The sequence below is a fragment of the Saccostrea cucullata genome, unplaced genomic scaffold, assembly GCF_032062105.1.
Source record: "Saccostrea cucullata isolate Sc308-1 unplaced genomic scaffold, CSIRO_AGI_Scuc_v1 ctg19154, whole genome shotgun sequence".
Lineage (NCBI taxonomy): Eukaryota > Metazoa > Mollusca > Bivalvia > Ostreida > Ostreidae > Saccostrea > Saccostrea cuccullata.
In genome coordinates, this window is record NW_026921151.1 from 1 (window position 1) to 18,331 (window position 18,331).

The following is an 18,331-nucleotide window of genomic DNA, read 5'->3' on the forward strand; positions in this document are numbered from 1 at the left end:
TCAATTAATTAAGTATCACCTTCTTTCCATTTCCATATATCAAAATAAAGTAGACACTTGGTGCTTTCATGCTCTATAATGAAATTTTGTTTTGAGAATCAAAATATTTGAAAACAGGCTTTGAGAAATTGTAATGTTCTTGAAATTTGCAGAAAATATGCGTATTTGACTACCTTCAGCAAAGAATTAAAATATGAGCACAGCCCACGATCCAAAAAATAAAACATGTTTTTTGATCTTCAGAAATAGACCTTTCATTATGTTTTCGCATATTTTGGATCGGAGGTTGTGCTCTATATGAAATATTGAAAAAACGCTTCAACTTTAGGTCATTTTCAAAGGAATTTACGGTATATGAGGAAAATGACGCATTTTATGACGTCATAATGCACTGACTAGACGTGAAATGACGTCACAATTAATAGATACGTGGTCACCAACAGTCCAAGTGATAAATACTGTATTTGCAACCTAAACTGATCGGTTTTGAATTTTCAGAAATTCCCAGGGCCAAATTAAGCCCAAAGTGGCTCTACCTCTTTGTCTCAAATGTTCGGTCCAGAAGTGAAAATTATTGTGAATGATATCTAATTACAGTTATTCAGAATTTGTTGATTCAAAGGGTTATGTGGGAACCACAAAACATAACTACGTGTCTGCATCATAATTTAACTTAAAAAACTGTCAGTAAATCAACTATTTTTCATGTGCAAGAAATATCTGCAAGTTCCATGACCTACTTTAACCAATAACTTTGTTTTAGAATGTAGAAAAATTTCCTCAGTCATGGTTTAATTTCAAACTGAAATTGTGAATAAAAGATGACACAAGTTATAATTGGTCTATAGTTGCAGTATGGACCTATTACTGATTGCTGTTTGAGGAATTTGTTTCATTCTGATTTCAGGAGAAGCTTGGGAGAGAGATTCCTGGAAAAGATAAGGCGACAACACACCAGTTCTGTGAGTCTCATTTAATACATTGTATGTAGGTCACCACACATGTCTTGTGAGCAATGAGAATCATATTTAGGTTACCCTGGGGTCTGTAAATAAGGAAAATTCTGCACGTCTATAAAATAAACTTCCTAGGAATCTGATCCCATCTTCACCATTTCTAGCAGTCTGTGTCTTATACCTTGTTAACAGATTTGTATTGTTCGATTGTATTTAGTTATCATACAAGTCCTCTCAGTACTTAGATTATATTTAAGTTACCATGCCTGTCCTTTCAGTATTTTTATTTAGATTATATTTAAGTTACCATGCCTGTCCTTTCAGTATTTTTATTTCAGTAACATCCCAGTCCTCTCAGTACACTCATTGCATGTAATCATTATTACAGTCCTCTCAGTACATTAATTATATTTAGTTGCCATTCCAGTCCTATCAGTTTCAGTAAAAATTCCAGTCTTCTCAGTACTTTGATGATTAATTAGCAATCATTCCAATCCTCTCAATATTTTGATAATTTTTTCAGTAATCACAGTGCTCCAAGTCACACTTGCTCTCAGGTCGCAAAATGGCGACCTAAAAATTTTTTTGGTCGCCATTTCAGAATTTTTGGTCGCCATAATCAAATATTTCACTCGCCATAAAAAAAACATTTTGTGAATAAAACTTGAAAATTTAAATAATGATATGTATTATGTCTTTATTGTATCATAGATTACTTATTACTGTGACTATAAAAATTTGCTAGGTTGAATGAAATATTTTATTGAATACATGTTGTAAAGAAGAACACAAGTAATCTGATTACAGAAATAAAATTTTATCAAATGAAAATACAAGCTTGACAGCTGTTGAGACAGGACTTTGCCTGCTGTTTGTCATGTTTACTTACTACTACGTGCCTACAAATTACACAGTCATTATAAATGCCGCCAAAACACTCTGTATTTGCATGATAATACAATCATGATTCATTTTGATATGCAACATATTGATCAAATGCTTCAATAACAAGGTCGGATCTTAAAAAGTGTACGAAGTTTGGATGCCATTCTATCAGGAACATTATTTGTCCACGTCTCTGGTTCAGATTCTATCAAACTTTGTACAGCATGCCATGCTGTCATAACATTACGTGATCTACGTCCATGCCACGCTTTGTAAAGTGTATTTAAGTATATGTCTTCAAACATTTTCTTGATAAAGAATCTTTACAAATGAAATCTCAATCCCGATCTTAAAAGTTGGACGTTTCCAGCCCAAATTTTCTCAGTCGCGAAAATGCGATTGTGTTTTCATTTCTAGTCGCAAAATCAATTTTTTGGTCGCAAATGCGACCATTTTAGTCGCAACTTGGAGCACTGAATCATGGTAATCATCTCATTTGTCTCAGTACTTTGATTGTATTCCAGTTCTCTCAGTTTCAGTAATCATTCCAGTCTTCTCAGTACTTTGATGATTAATTAATAATCATTCCAGTCTTCTCAGTACTTTGATGATTAATTAATAATCATTCCAGTCTTCTCAGTACTTTGATGATTAATTAGCAATCACTTCAGTCCTCTCAGTACTTTGATTATTATTTCAGTAATTAAGCCCATCTCTTCTGTGGCTCATCTCAAACTGAACATGAAGCCCGAGTTGGCTAACTTCACCTCCCCTAAGGCATTCCTCACGGTCGTGTTTGATGAGATCGGAATCGGACTGTCCAAACGACAGGTAGGTTGTTCTCATAATTACTGTATACAGGGTTATTTTGCCCCATGTTAGTTTTGCCCTTTTACATTTGCTAACAATTTTGCCCCATTTTAATTTGCCCAGTCATGGTTCGAAATTATGTTATTATACCCCCGCTCCGAAGGAGAGGGGGGTATACTGTTTTACCCTTGTGTGTCTGTCTGTCTGTACGTCTTTCTGTGTGTCTGTGTGTCCATGTAGCTGTGTGTACGTGTGTCTGTCCGAAACAAATTTTCGTTGCAGTTTTCTCAGCAACTACTCATCGTAGATGCTTGAAATTTTAACACAATCTTCTCTGAGGCATGCCATATGGATGGGATACATTTTTGTTCAAATCAGATGTCAACTTCCTGTTTGTCTGTGTGTCTGTCCGTTTCATACACAACAGATTTTCGTCACAGTTTTCTCATTAGCTATTCATAGCAGATGCTTGAAATTTTATTACACTCTTTGCTGAGGCATGCCATATGGTGGGATCAATTTTGATATGAATCTGATGTCAACTTCATATTTTTCTGTGCATCTGCCTGTAATTGAACTTGTGTATATTAACATGATAGTGCTTATTTACATCAGAGCAGGGGTATTACTAGTGAGCATTGGCTCACAGATTTTATTCTCTGAATTTGTTTCATATTAAATTTGCCCAACTTTGAACAGGATGAAAAGGGTGAATAAAAAACGGGGGCAAAAATTTCCCTGTATATCATACAAGGTGGTGGATATTACGAGAATGGGAATTTTGTTCTAAATATAAATCAGTATATTTGACTTCCAAAATTGGCTTTAAGCTGTACTCACTTGATGCTTTTTGTAAGAGGAAGTTTACATTTAACTCCTCACCATCAGTATTACACTATACTACTGTACAGTGTATTTCACCATAAAAAGACTGTCAGTGTGTTGTGTTTTTCAGTACAATGATGTCCTAGAGATGCTGGAGTCTGCAGAGAGAATGTACCTGATGAGTGTTTATAGGAAATATCGCCCTAATGTTCCACTCCATAAAAACGCCAAAACATGGTACGTATAGAAATACCCCCCCAATGTCCCACTCCATAAACACGTTAAAACATGGTATGTACTGTAAATCACTTTAAATTCGTGAGAACTTTATTTTCGCGTAATTACGCGAGACGGTATGCTCGTGAAAATTTCATTCTCGCGTAAAATAGAATTCCTTAAGATTCTATAGAGCAATGAGAACAATTCGTGAAAATTTTGTCTCGCTAATAAAGAGTCAATGACTAACTCGCGAAAATAAGGTGTCGCGAAAATTAAGTGATCTACAGTATGCAGAAAAAATCTCAGAGGATAAGCAGCTCTTGTATGATCTACATGACACTTTTTTTTCCATGAAGAAAACTAGGAGATCAATCTGTGACCAATAATTTTTTGATCAGGATTCCCTCATTTATAAAAAAATAATCTCAAGCTAAGGCTGCTTGCAATTTTTGTTTCTTTTATGCATATACAGTAAAAATCGTTTAGTATTTAGTACGAACACGGATATAGCGAATTCACGGATATAGCGAAGTTTTTCTGGGTCCCCGGCAAAATTCTTAACAAATCCTTGTAAAATTTTACGGTTATAACGAACTTACGGATATACGGATATAGCGAACTGATTTTTAGTCCCATTGATGTTAAATATAATGAAATTTACATCTTTTATAACGATTTTTCAAAGATTATAAAAAAATGATAAATTTAACTTACTTTATTTCCTTTAAGCATTTGTATATAAAATCAATTCATAAGAAAAACTTAGGTATCGAAGATATGTTTTGTAATATTTGCTTCACTTACATAGTTGGTAGAAATACTTGAAAGAAAACATGCAGAGTGCGAATTCTCTATAATTGTGATACAAATTCGTTAGACGGATATAACGAATTACGGATATAATGAATTAAATTCACAGGTCCCCAGGACTTCGCTATAACCGAGTTTTACTGTAAAAGCTACTTTTCCATTATTTTTCATTGATTTTGTGCCTATTATAAAAAGATTGTTTGATTATAGGTGGCACTTTGCTCGGGACAGTGTCCTGGAAGAGAAAGTTCGTAGACGGCGCCGCATGTTTTCCTGGGATCACATCATGAAGCACCGTGTCGCCATGAAGAAGTACAGAGACATGTACACCAAGAGGTTAGCCAATCCTAAAAGTGTGTCAAAGGATATACAAAGAGAAATAGAGGTATGTTATCCAATCTTAAAAGTGGGGCAAAGGATGTACAACTCAGACAGATCTAACTAGTTACTCTGTTTACACTGTTTAACGATCAGTTATGTTTTACATTATGAGAGGGGAACCAGTACTTTTTAGTAGTTATTTGGGGATGATATTCTTGCAAATCATTTTCTGTTTACGAAGAATATGAGAAGTTTCTGAACGTGTTTTCACATTTTAGTAGTTTTTTAGGGACGATATTTTCACTAATAATTTTCTGTTGACCAGGAATATGAGAAGTTTCTGGACGTGTTTTCTATCACTCTGATGAGAGGACAGGCGGAGGTCGAGGTGAGATAATTTTTTGACAAGTTTTAAAGAAAACATTCAGACAAGATAATTCTATCTAGTAATTTCTAACACAGGCAAAATTAGTGAAAGGTGTCATTATGATTAGAAGAAGGTCACATTCCTCATAAACTTTTAAAAAATGTCATATTGCGGAATGAGATGAATTTCTGGATCTCCCTATAACCACAAAAACAAAGAGACTTTTAAAATTTTTCATTATAGGATTAATCTTGTTTTATGTGTTATTCTAATAAACAACTTAATAAATGCTGTGGCCTCAAGCAATGATACATGTGTCTTCACAGGCAGCCAAACTCGTGGCTAAGAAAGAGGAGGAAAAATTGGGGAGGGGGTGGGTCTAAAAATAATCATCAATAAATCTTTTTATGAATAAAACATCAGGTAATGATAAATGACATTATCATGTTGTGGCCTCAAGCAATGATAAATGTGTCTCCACAGGCAGCTAAGCTCGGGGCGAAGAAGGAGGAGGAGAAATCAGGAGGGTGGTTCGGGGGGTTGTTTGGTGGAAAGAAGAAAAAGAAGGAAGACAAGGAGGAGAAAGACATCAGTGAGTATATCTATAAATAGATTGATTGTGTTACTATAAATAGATTGATTGTGTTACTATAAATAGACATTAATAAATGTCACTATAAATAGAGCATCAATCAATGTTACAAAAAAAGGTAATGTTACTATAAATAGACATTAATAAATGTTACTATAAATAGATTATCAATAAATGTTACTAAAAAAGATAATGTTACTATAAATAGATCATGATATAAATTTCACTTCAAAGAGTTCAGAAGAAAATGTTGCTTTTAATAGATTATCAAAAAAATTTCAATTAAAACTCATACAAGATATATTTAAAGTATGTTCTTTGGTATTTTAGTTCCATAGAAATGCATTGTGTAGAGGTGTTTGCTTTTAATAATTCTATAAATGATCTCCCTATATTGTTTTTAGAGGAACAGTTTCAAGATGAGTTTAATGAGAAAGAGAAAGCCAAGCTTTACCAGGCCATTGGTTACCAAGAGAACGAGGCGGATCCGACCTTACCCCGAGAGGTGGGTGTGATCTCAGACCATCTGATGAAGCCTTAAAAAATCAATTGATGAAAGTGTTAAAAAAAATATCAGATAAAGTGTAGGAAGAATCATGGAATAAAGTGATAAAACATCTTTTGAAAAAGTGTAAACAACAAATTATAGGAAAGTTATATGTTTCATATAAATATGCACATGTTGTTATACCTTTAAAAAATTGTTCCTATACAAATCTTTGCATAAAAAAGTCCAACATATCTAATGTTTTGCTGAGCGGGCATAAAAAAATTGATGTTGGACTGCTTAGTGAGATGTTGGACCGGTCGATGAGACTTGCGTCACAGAATGGGTAGAGCATTATCTCATTTTCATTCATTGGTGTTTAAAAGTGACGAATCTGAGGTTACATCATGAAATACAGATTAAAATACTTGTATGCAAAAAAAAAAAATATTAAAATTAAAGGTACATGTATAACAAAACATTTATTGACAGAGTTCTCGGGCAAAATGCGTTTTGTCGACCCTCGAACCAAACTGACTGCCTTCAGCTTAACGACCTCAGGCAGACAGTTTGGTTCTTGGGTCCGACAAAACACGTTGCCCTTGAATTCGGTCAATAAATTTTTTTTTTTTTTTTTTTTTGCTAGTACGTAGCAGTGAGACTGGTAACCAAGCTGAGTGGTTTGTCTGTGACTCTCAATGACGAGTCAAAGAAGTAAGGGGCCATTTCAAAGTCATTGACAAGTTCTTTAAAAGTTCTTTTCATGTGTAATTTTCTCTATTTATAGTCCTAAAAGAAAAGCCTCATCCAACAAAATTTAAAATGAATCAAACATAAACATCTTTGTTCATACAGTGTATTTCTTGCATTGCATTTGAATGAAACATGTGGTGTCATTAAAACTACTTTTCTCTTAATGTAATTGTGAGCAGTATGCATCAAAGATTATTGAAAAAAAAATCATATATTTACTGTTTTTGTTAACTTAGTGACTTTAAATTTCAGGGAGCCACAGATTCTTAAACTGCAGTTGAGAGACGTGTATGCAAGTGTAGGTCAAAGGCCAGCGGATAGTGCAATACAGTACGTATTAAAAGTTACCTATTCAAATTATGTATGCATGTTTTGTTCAAAGGTCAGTAGATAGTGCAATACAGTAAGTATCAAAGTTATCTACTCAAAGTAAGTAATGCGAGTATATGTCAAAGGCCAGCGGATAGTGCAATACAGTATGCATTAAAAGTTATCTACTCTAAAAATGTAAGTATGGGTCAAAGGCCAGCAGATAGTGCAATACAGTATCTATCAAAAGTTACCAACTCAATTAAGTAATCCAAGTGTAGGTCAAAATCTAAAGGATAGCATGGTGCAATATGTATCAAAAGTTATCTAATCAAATGCACTAGGGAAGTACATGTATATGTTATTAGTTATCCAGGTCCAGTCAAGAGTGTACGGGGATTTATCCCACGTTTTATTCCATACACCCTGAGGCCGAAGGGTGTATGGAATATAACCCGGAGTAAATCCCCGTACACCCTTGACTGGACCTGGATAACGAATTTATTTTCTTTGTACCCATAAAAATGCTTTGAAAACATCAGAGTGTGTCTCAATCTATCGACTAGATAACTACGTACAACAATGTATGCATTGTGACGTCACGTTTTATTTACACCCGGTGTCATATAATATATTTAACCCCGCGATATTTTGAACCTGGGTTCAAAATATCGCAGCAAAAAATTGAACCCCCCTATAAAATATTGAACCCGGGGTTCAAAATATTATGGCCATAAAATAGCAAGTCCCCCTGCTCTTTTAGGTTTAGAGGGAGGGGGTTCAAAATATTATGGCCATAAAATATTGAGTCCCCCTGCCCTTTTCATTAAGACGGAGGGGGGTTCAAATTGTTATGGCCATAAAATATTGAGTCTCCCTGCCCTTTAAATTTTATAGGGAGGGGGGTTTAAAATATTATGGCCATAAAATATTGATTCCCCTTGTTCTTTTAAGTTTAGAGGGAGGGGGTTCAAAATATTATGGCCATAAAATATTGACTCCCCCTACCCTTTTCATTAAGAGGGAAGAGGTTTTAAAATATTATGGCCATTAAATATTGAGTCCCCCTCCCCTTTTAATTTTATAAGAAGGGGGGTTCAAAATATTATGGCCATAAAATATTGAGTCCCCCTGCTCTTTTAGGTTTAGACCCCCTGCCCTTTTCATTAAGAGGGAGGGGGGTTCAAATTGTTATGGCCATAAAATATTGAGTCCCCCTGTTCTTTTAAGTTTAGAGGGAGGGGGGTTCAAAATATTATGGCCATAAAATATTGAGTCCCCCTGCCCTTTTGATTTATGTCGGAGGGGGGTTCAAAATATTATGGCCATAAAATATTGAGTCCCCCTGTTCTTTTAAGTTTAGAGGGAGGGGGTTCAAAATATTATGGCCATAAAATATTGAGTCCCCCTGCCCTTTTCATTAAGAGGGAGGGGGTTAAAATATTATGGCCATAAAATATTGAGTCCCCCTGCCCTTTTAATTTTATAAGGAGGGGGGTTCAAAATATTATGGCCATAAAATATTGAGTCCCCCTTTTGATTTATGAAACAGGGGGTTCAAAATATTATGGCCATAAATTATCGAGTCCCCTGCCCTTTTAATTTAAGAGGGAGGGGGGTTCAAAATATTATGGCCATGAAATATTGAGTCCCCCATGCCCATATAACTTATGAAGGAGGGGGTTCAAAATATTATGGCCATAAAATATTGAGTCCCCCTGTTCTTTTAAGTTTAGAGGGAGGGGGTTCAAAATATTATGGCCATAAAATATTGAGTCCCCCTGCCCTTTTAATTTTATAGGGAGGGGGGTTCAAAATATTATGGCCCTAAAATATTGAGTCCCCCCTACCCTTTTAAGTTTAGTGGGTGGGGGTTCAAAATATTATGGCCATAAAATATTGAGTCCCTCTGTCAGGGGGAGTCAATATTTTATGGCCATAATATTTTGAACCCCCCTCCTTCATAAATTAAAAGGGCAAGGGGAGTTGATTTTTTATGGCCATAATATTTTGAACCCCCCTCCTTCATAAATTAAAAGGGCAGGGGGACTCAATATTTTATGGCCATAATATTTTGAACCCCCCCTCTTCATAAATTAAAAGGGCAGGGGGAGTCGATATTTTATGGCCATAATATTTTGAACCCCCCACCCTCATAATTAAGAAGGTCAGGGGGACTCAATATTTTATGGCCATAACAATTTGAACCCCCCTCCCTCTTAATGAATTGGGCAGGGGGGCTAAACCTAAAAGAGCAGGGGGACTCAATATTTTATGGCCATATATTTTGAACCCCTCCTTATAAAATTAAAAGGGCAGGGGGAGTCAATATTTTATGGCCATAATATTTTGAGCCCCTTCCCTTTTGAATGAAAAAGGTGGGGGTTCAATATTTTATAGGGGGGGTCAATATATTGCAGCGAAAAAGTGAACCCGGGTTCAAAATAGTATGCGATATATTGAACCCGGGTTCAATATATTGTGGTATCAAAATATTATGCTACACCTGCTCAAATCGGGTGCACGGATATTTACACCCGACTTTGTAACCAATCAAAGCTCATGTTACAAGCTAGATAGGAAATAAAGGGTTTTATTTGTTTTTCTCTTTTGTTTTAATTAACTAAATATTTACAGGGTGGAAGGGAAGATAGATAGATTCATAGTGGCCGGTTCACCACAAGGGGGCAGCACTCCCAAAATAGTGGTGTCCTTAAACGAGGATAAGAAGGTGGTGTACTCCCTGCTGAACTTTAACTTTGAGACGAATCCGCTGGACCGTAGCTGTGACACCAGGGTCGTTCTGGATGCCCGACCGTTACAGATCATTTATGATGCAGTGAGTTTGTAATCTACAGTTACCTCCCTTTTATAATTTAAAGAAAAATTAAAGTGAAAACTTTTAATGGCAACATTTTTGATCCACATATTAGTTAGCTTTGCAGTTAGCTTGATGTCAGAATTTCTTTTTTTATAAATAGATTTTGGATTGTTTAATTTGATTGGAAAAAGTTACTCATCATAAGATATATTCTATGTATTAAACAAATTTAATGCAGATTTCTATCAACAACATGGCAGACTTTTTCAAACCACCAAAGGAGGTCTACCTTAAGCAGTAAGTATAAACTGTCAAACAACTTTTATCCACAAGTTTTACCATTTTAATGTACTTCTCACACATATTTCTCATTTCAATGAATATTATTCATTTGCACCATAACATTGTTTTAAGGCTTCATTCTAGATTTGACTTTTTATTAAGTCTACATTTTCTCTAGGTTGTAGTGAGCTGCTATCATTCTACATATAATTATTAACAAACTTGACATTTTGGGTAGATTTTTGCAAGCTGCTAGATACAGTTATTAATTAGCATTGCTATTTTCTGCAGGTTGTCGAGAGCTGCTATGGCGAAGTTTGAGGACATCAAAGAGCAGTCTGCGACAGGACTGAAGCACGCAATAGAACAACACAAGTATACAGACATACGAGTGGACCTCAAGCCGTCCCATGTCATTATACCACACGGGGGATACTATAAAAAGTAAGTATGTACAATAGAACAACACAAGTACACGGACATACGAGTGGACCTCAAGCCGTCCCACGTCATTATACCACACGGGGGATACTTTAAAAAGTAAGTATGTACAAATAACAACACAAGTACACGGACATACGAGTCGACTTCAAACCGTCTCATGTCATTATACCACATGGGGGATACTATAAAAAGTAAGTATGTACAATAACAACACAAGTACACGGACATACGAGTGGACCTCAAGCCGTCCCATGTCATTATACCACACGGGGGATACTATAAAAAGTAAGTATTATATCACATGGGGATACTATAAAAAGTAAGTATTATACCACACGAGGGATACTATAAAAAGTAATTATGTACAATAACAACACAAGTACACAGACATACGAGTGGACCTCAAGCCATTCCACGTCATTATACCACACAGGGGATACTTTAAAAAGTAAGTATTATATCATATGGGGATACTATAAAAAGTAAGTATTATACCACACGAGGGATACTATAAAAAGTAATTATGTACAATAACAACACAAGTACACAGACATACGAGTGGACCTCAAGCCATTCCACGTCATTATACCACTCGAGGGATACTATAAAAAGTAAGTGAGGACATGTTTAAAAATGGTTTGGTTGTCCTCTCCCGACCCACTGACTAAAAATGGCCCAACTGAAAACTCTTTTTACATTTCAGGACACAGTTTTTTTTCTTTTCATTCCTATTATCCAATTAACAGACATGGAAATTTTCTGAAAAAAAGCTACCTATCGACCCAAATATTTTGCTCTGAGTTGGGAGAGGGCAAGCAATACATTATTTCAAAGATGTTTTGATACGGAGATTTTTGTTTTTAAGAAATAATTATTTCAAAAACTTCTGTTTTAAAATCAAATCCCGAAGAAATTTGTAAATGAATGATATATTTTCTCTTATTTTTCCAGGGGTGCTGTAAACATTCTTGTCCTTGACCTTGGAAATTTGAAGGTCAATAGTGAGAAAAATAAAGTTGGAGACAGCAAGGTATTTATAGTAACAAACACAAGGCATTTATAATTATTATGATTATTTAGATATTTATTATTGGAACCTTTCACACTGATAGAAATTATTGATGTAGATTTTGTGGAATTATTGTAACTCAGTTTCAAACAAAAGGACAATTTAGTTCATTATGTGCAAACAGGAGATTTAAAAAAGATTATATATTAAAGAAAAAGATTTATTGTGTGTTCATGACTATTTTTTTTAAACATTCATTTTCGTTTAATTATTAGATAAATTGTGTACCTTCTATCAGTACAATATAAATAAATTATAATTTTCATTCAGCAAATGGGTTGGAAAGCAGCACAAAAAGTTTTTGATCCAAAGATGGTAGTTTAGTTTACACTATTTTACTTAGAAACAGTGGGTTCCTGCCTGAACATAAAAAAAGCTAGAAATACAATGTCCTCCTGGAACCCACTGCATTTCTTCTGTCTCTATACTTTTTTACTTCCTTTAGAATACATCTTTGGGGTACAAGGTTACCTTGGTTCAGAAAAACTTGTTGGATGGAAATATTTCCCTAATTATTGAATGAATTATTTTATTTTTTACATATATTTTTTTTAAAAAAGAAATCTACTGATCTACAATGTTATGGTTTTCTCAGATTTGTTTAACAATGGACAGAATTTTATGGTGTTATAGATGGGGATAAAGTGCAGGATAGACTCTCCTATTTTAATAATTATAGTTTTTTTTATTTCAACTTCTTTTTTGCATGATTTTTTTTAAAAATACTGTAATTCTCTATTTTCTTTTTTTTCTGGAATAATTTAGATTTTTATAAAGACCTTGTGATTTAATTTCCTCTCTCTTTATGAGAGGGAATATTGGTGTAATACTATAAATATCACATGGTACTTAGTTCTACATATTTTTCTTTTTTTCTCATAAATTCAAAATTTCTGCTTTACAAACTAGTAATTTGACAATGAAGACTACAGAATTAGATATGCAGTGTGAAATTTTCATTGAAAATAGAATTCTGAATGAGATTAGTGGATAAGTGTATACTTAATTAATAACTAGCTGCCCAATGTCAGCATATTATTAACAATATTCAACACTGTAAGCTGTAACACTAATTATATGTTTTGTTTTACAGGAAATATTAAGTATTTTGATGACAATAATAGATTACAGTGAAACTTGTCCATCTGGATTTTATCTTATCCTAGATCTTGCCTTTAGTGATCTGAATAACTAGTCCCTTGTCAGTTGTTTTGAAAAAAATATCTCCCAAATGAAATTTTTAACCAAACCAATATCTTTTGAACCACTGGTATACTATAATATGAAATATATGGAGATTATGAAGAGTATTCAAACTCAAAAGTCCATCAAACAATACAAATGTTGGAGCAGAAGTGGGATCAGTTACCATGGAGAACTGAACATCCCCTGTCTACTTATTTCTCCCTGGATAGTATATAGACCTATGAATATTGCTGCCCTAATCCCAGACACAGAATAGTATCATATCCTGGTACTCTTATTTCTGTCTAAAGCTGTACTGTGTGTTTTCTAGTCCTTAGCTGTAGAAGACATGATGTCCAGGGCGTACGACAACTTCAAAATCAAGTTGGATCAGATTCAAATATTATTCGCAAAACCAGGTAAGAAGAACTTAATGAATTTGGTCAGTAACTTTTTTTAGCTCACCTGAGCCGAAGGCTCAAGTGAGCTTTTCTGATCACATTTTGTCCGTCGTCCGTCCGTCTGTCCGTCCGTCTGTCCGTCTGTCTGTCTGTGCGTCTGTAAACTTTTCACATTTTCGACTTCTTCTCAAGAACCACTGGGCCAATTTTGACCAAACTTGGTACAAAGCATCCCTGGGTGAAGGGAAATTTAAATTGTTAAAATGAAGGGACATATCCCCTCGCAAGGGGAGATAATCAAGAAAAGACAAAAATAGGGTTGGGTCATTAAAAAATCTTCTTCTCAAGAACCACTGGGCCAGAAAAGCTGAAACTTATGTGGAAGCATCCTGGGGTAGTGTAGATTCTAAATTGTTCAAATCATGACCCCCGGGGGAAGGGCGGGGCCACAATGGGGAATCAAAGTTTTATATAGAAATATATAGGAAAAATCTTTGAAAATCTTCTTCTCAAGAACCACTGGGCCAGAAAAGCTGAAACTTATGTGGAAGCATCTTGGTATAATGTAGATTCTAAATTGTTCACATCATGACCCCCGGGAGAAGGGCGGGGCCACAATGGGGAATCAAAGTTTTATATAGAAATATATAGGAAAAATCTTTGAAAATCTTCTTCTCAAGAACCACTGGGCCAGAAAAGCTGAAACTTATGTGGAAGCATCTTGGTATAATGTAGATTCTAAATTGTTCACATCATGACCCCCGGGAGAAGGGAGGGGCCACAATGGGGAATCAAAGTTTTACATAGAAATATATATTGGAAAAATCGTTGAAAATCTTCTTCTCAAGAACCACTGGGCCAGAAAAGCTGAAACTTATGTGGAAGCATCTTGGTATAATGTAGATTCTAAATTGTTAAAATAATGACCCCTGGGGGAAGGGTGGGGCTACAATGGGGAATCAAAGTTTTTTATAGAAATATATAGGAAAAATCTTTGAAAATCTTCTTCTCAAGAACCACTGGGCCAGTAAAGCTGAAACTTAGGTGGAAGTACCCTGGGGTAGTGTAGATTCTAAATTGTTCAAATCATGACCCCCGGGGGAAGGGCGGGGCCACAATGGGGTATCAAAGTTTTACATAGAAATATATAGGAAAAATCTTTGAAAATCTTCTTCTCAAGAACCACTGGGCCAGAAAAGCTGAAACTTATGTGGAAGCATCCTGGTATAATGTAGATTCTAAATTGTTCAAATAATGACCCCCGGATGAAGGGCGGGGCCACAATGGGGAATACAATTTTTATATAGAAATATATAGGAAAAATCTTTGAAAATCTTCTTCTCAAGAACCACTGGGCCAGAAAAAGTGAAGCTTATATATATAGAAGCATTCTAGGGTAGTGTAAATTCTAAATTATAGGAATCATGACCCCCGGGGGAAGGGCAGTGCCATTATAGGGAATCAAAGTTTTACATAGAAATATATAGAAAAAAAATTTGAAAATCTTCTTCTCAGGAACCACTGGGCCAAAAAAGCTGAAACATATGTGCCCATGAAAGGATCTTGGGTTAGTGTAGATTTCAAAATGTCTAAATTATGATCAGTGGGGTAGGGTGGGGATGCATTATGTATAACAAGGGGGAAATCTGGTAAAGAACAGAATGGTCAAAGCTTCTCAGGTGAGCGATGTGGCCCATGGGCCTCTTGTTTTCTTTAATGCAAAACTCAACTTTCCAAGATTACAGTGGACCTTCAGATATCCGGACGCCAGATATCCGGATGCTTCAGTATCCGGACGATTTTTCATCGGAACAAATTTTTTAAATGTTATTTTGTCTTGTTTAACTGGTGATTCAGATATCCGCATGCTTCACATATCCGGACAATTTGACTGAGAACCAAAGCGTCCGGATAAATGAGGGTCCACTGTATATTAAATTCTCTTTCATTGGTAAATTTGATATTGATGAAAATTCTTCAACACTTTTCTCTGTAAAAGTTTGTATTCTATATTTTTAGTGTTTATCTGGGTTGTACCGTATAAGCAGAATATTTAGTGAGGATTTAATTTTAGCATTATTAGGGAGGGTTCTAAGATCACTAAAATTAAATGTTTCTAAGAATAAACTTTGTTTAAATTGTAGAAGCTTCTTTAGTGAGCATTTTAAAAGCGCTAAAATTACTTCTTGTTAAAAATAAAGTACCATATTTTAAAGACAGATCGCTGAATTTGCGACTCGCTAAAATTTCCACTCTATTCAAAAGTAAAAAAAAACTGTCTATTTTTGTCCAGGAGAGGACTGGAATTCCGTCAGATCAGCTGAAAAGTCCCCTCAGCATGTCCTACACCCCATCTCTATCAACCTCCTCCTACAGAAGAGCATGTTTGACAATGATCGACGAATGGCAAAGTAAGCTCTTTATATCACTGTTTTACGACCTTAAGTTGACATTGTTACTACTTCAAGATTTTGATATCTCTATTATTTTTGCTGTATAAGGATTAGTGAAGAACCCCCTGTTGAACCTAAGTCTATAACAAGACTTTGATACCTCTGTTTTTAACACAAATAGTTTATATTTCTGATGATCTGCCCTTGCTGAGCTTCAGTCATTCTGACCTACATTTACCTTATATTTTTATCACAGAATAAATGTTTCCAATGACCTCCCCCCCTTGCTGAACCTTGGTCTGTCTTAATGTCTTTTACTAAAATTATAAGTTTTCTATTTTTATCACAGGATAAAGGTTTCTGGTGATTTCCCCTGCTGAGCCTCGGTCTCTCTGATGGTCATTAATTATAATTTCTCTATTTTTATCACATGATTAAGGTCTCTGGAGATCTCCCCCTGTTCAGCCTCAGTCTGTCTGACTGTCTGTTACTACATGTATATATAACTTCTCTATTTTTATCACAGGATTAAGGTCTCTGGAGATCTCCCCCTGTTGAGCCTCTGTTATAAGTTTTCTATTTTTATTACAGGATCAAGGTCTCTGGAGATCTCCCCCTATTGAGCCTCAGCCTGTCTGTTACTATATATAAGTTTTCTATTTTTATTACAGGATTAAGGTTTCTGGAGATCTCCCCCTGTTGAGCCTCAGCCTGTCTGTTACTATATATAAGTTTTCTGTTTTTATCACAGGATCAAGGTGTCTGGAGATCTCCCCTTGCTGAGCCTCAGCCTGTCTGTTACTATATATAAGTTTTCTGTTTTTATCACAGGATCAAGGTGTCTGGGGATCTCCCCCAGTTGAGCCTCAGCCTGTCTGTTACTATATATAAGTTTTCTGTTTTTATCACAGGATCAAGGTCTCTGGGGATCTCCCCCTGCTGAGCCTCAGCCTGTCTGACCTGAGGTTACAGGAGATTCTCCAGTTAGCCCAGAGTATCCCCCTACCGGAGGGAGAGGAAGCAGTGGGACTGGAGGAGGAGGAATTGTTTGCAGTGAGTACTATAAAACAAAGTACTATAAAACTATGTACTATAAAACAACTGTAAATCTCATATAAAGTACTAACAAAGCACTGTAAATCAAAGTACTATAAAACAAAGCACTGTAAATCAAAGTACTGTAAAACAAAGCACTGTAAATCAAACTACTGTAAAACAAAGCACTGTAAATCAAACTACTGTAAAACAAAGCACTATAAAACTACTGTAAATCACATAAAAAGTACTAAATACAGTACTGTAAATCAAAGTACTGTTAAAGTACTATAAAACAGCTGTAAATTGCATAAAAAGTACTAAACAAAGGACTGTAAATCGTAAATTTTTAAAGTACGTTTAAGAAAACATAGAAAAAACGACAAGGCAATCAAAATGCATGTTTCCAAAAAGTTACATTAGACTTAAACATAATGTCAAAAAATAAGTGACATCTTTTTCAAGATATCATAGCCTGATAATAGTGAATAGTTAACGTTTCATTTGTTTATTGATGATATATATAATTTACGATATGAACTTTAATTGTTTTCTTGGAATTATGTGATTGGGTCATTTCATGTTATTTATCTGTTTAACGCGCGTGTTTTGAATCCCAGGATGCCCTTGACGTACCTCTGGACATTAACGAGAACCAGTTAATGAAGAAAGTGGTGGATGTGTCAGCAGAACTGGCGGAAATGGTAAATATTATCTACGGGAGTGATTGAGTAAAAATAATTAACCTTATCACGGAAACATGGTATAAAAGTGATATTAAATCACAAAAAACAGGCTTTTGTGTCAAACTAATCAACACAAAGTTTAATTTGCAATTTAATTATACACTACTACAAGAAACAGGGAAATTTCTGACATTGGCGTGAAATATTTACTTAAGTAGGGTATTATCTGTACAACTGCAAGAAAAAAAGTTAATGTCATTTCTGTTTAAACCCTTTCAGATAATTTTATTCAGAGATTTTCTCCATTTGCTAATTTAGAAGATATGATTATGTTCCGTCACAGAGACCTTATACCATGTAACTCCAATGCAACATTTTGATCAATTGAGTGCCTTTGCTGTTCATATTGAACAATGAAACATCATCCAACCATATATCCTCCTTTATTTTGTTTTTAACTTCTGGTAAAGAACATGATTGGTTATAATTTTTTGATTGATAGGAGAATCTGAAGTCTCCCCGCCCACAGGAAATAGTCAACAGAACCATGATGGAGATGAAGTTTGAGATCAAACAGGTAAAGGGAGATAACTAAAAATTAAGTTTTTTTAAAATCATTTCTCATTCAAAAATATGTAAAGGATTTCTATGTGTTGACTTTGCAAAAGCGAGCAATAATTA

General features: G+C 35.0%; 1 protein-coding gene across 1 annotated transcript; it reads left to right on the plus strand.

The window, feature by feature from the left end:
- Positions 1 to 907: 907 nt before the first annotated feature.
- LOC134259287 (intermembrane lipid transfer protein VPS13A-like) lies at positions 908 to 18,227 on the plus strand (the record flags this gene model as incomplete). The annotated part of the gene is made up of 18 exons (XM_062741891.1): positions 908 to 962; positions 2,542 to 2,672; positions 3,607 to 3,713; positions 4,716 to 4,890; positions 5,152 to 5,214; positions 5,677 to 5,785; positions 6,190 to 6,290; positions 6,919 to 6,986; positions 7,278 to 7,355; positions 9,972 to 10,173; positions 10,394 to 10,452; positions 10,729 to 10,881; positions 11,833 to 11,911; positions 13,467 to 13,554; positions 15,830 to 15,947; positions 16,841 to 16,982; positions 17,585 to 17,668; positions 18,153 to 18,227. Coding segments are annotated over 18 exons (1,887 nt in total), but the record flags the coding sequence as incomplete, so codon positions are not given.
- Between the last annotated feature and the right edge of the window lie 104 nt (positions 18,228 to 18,331).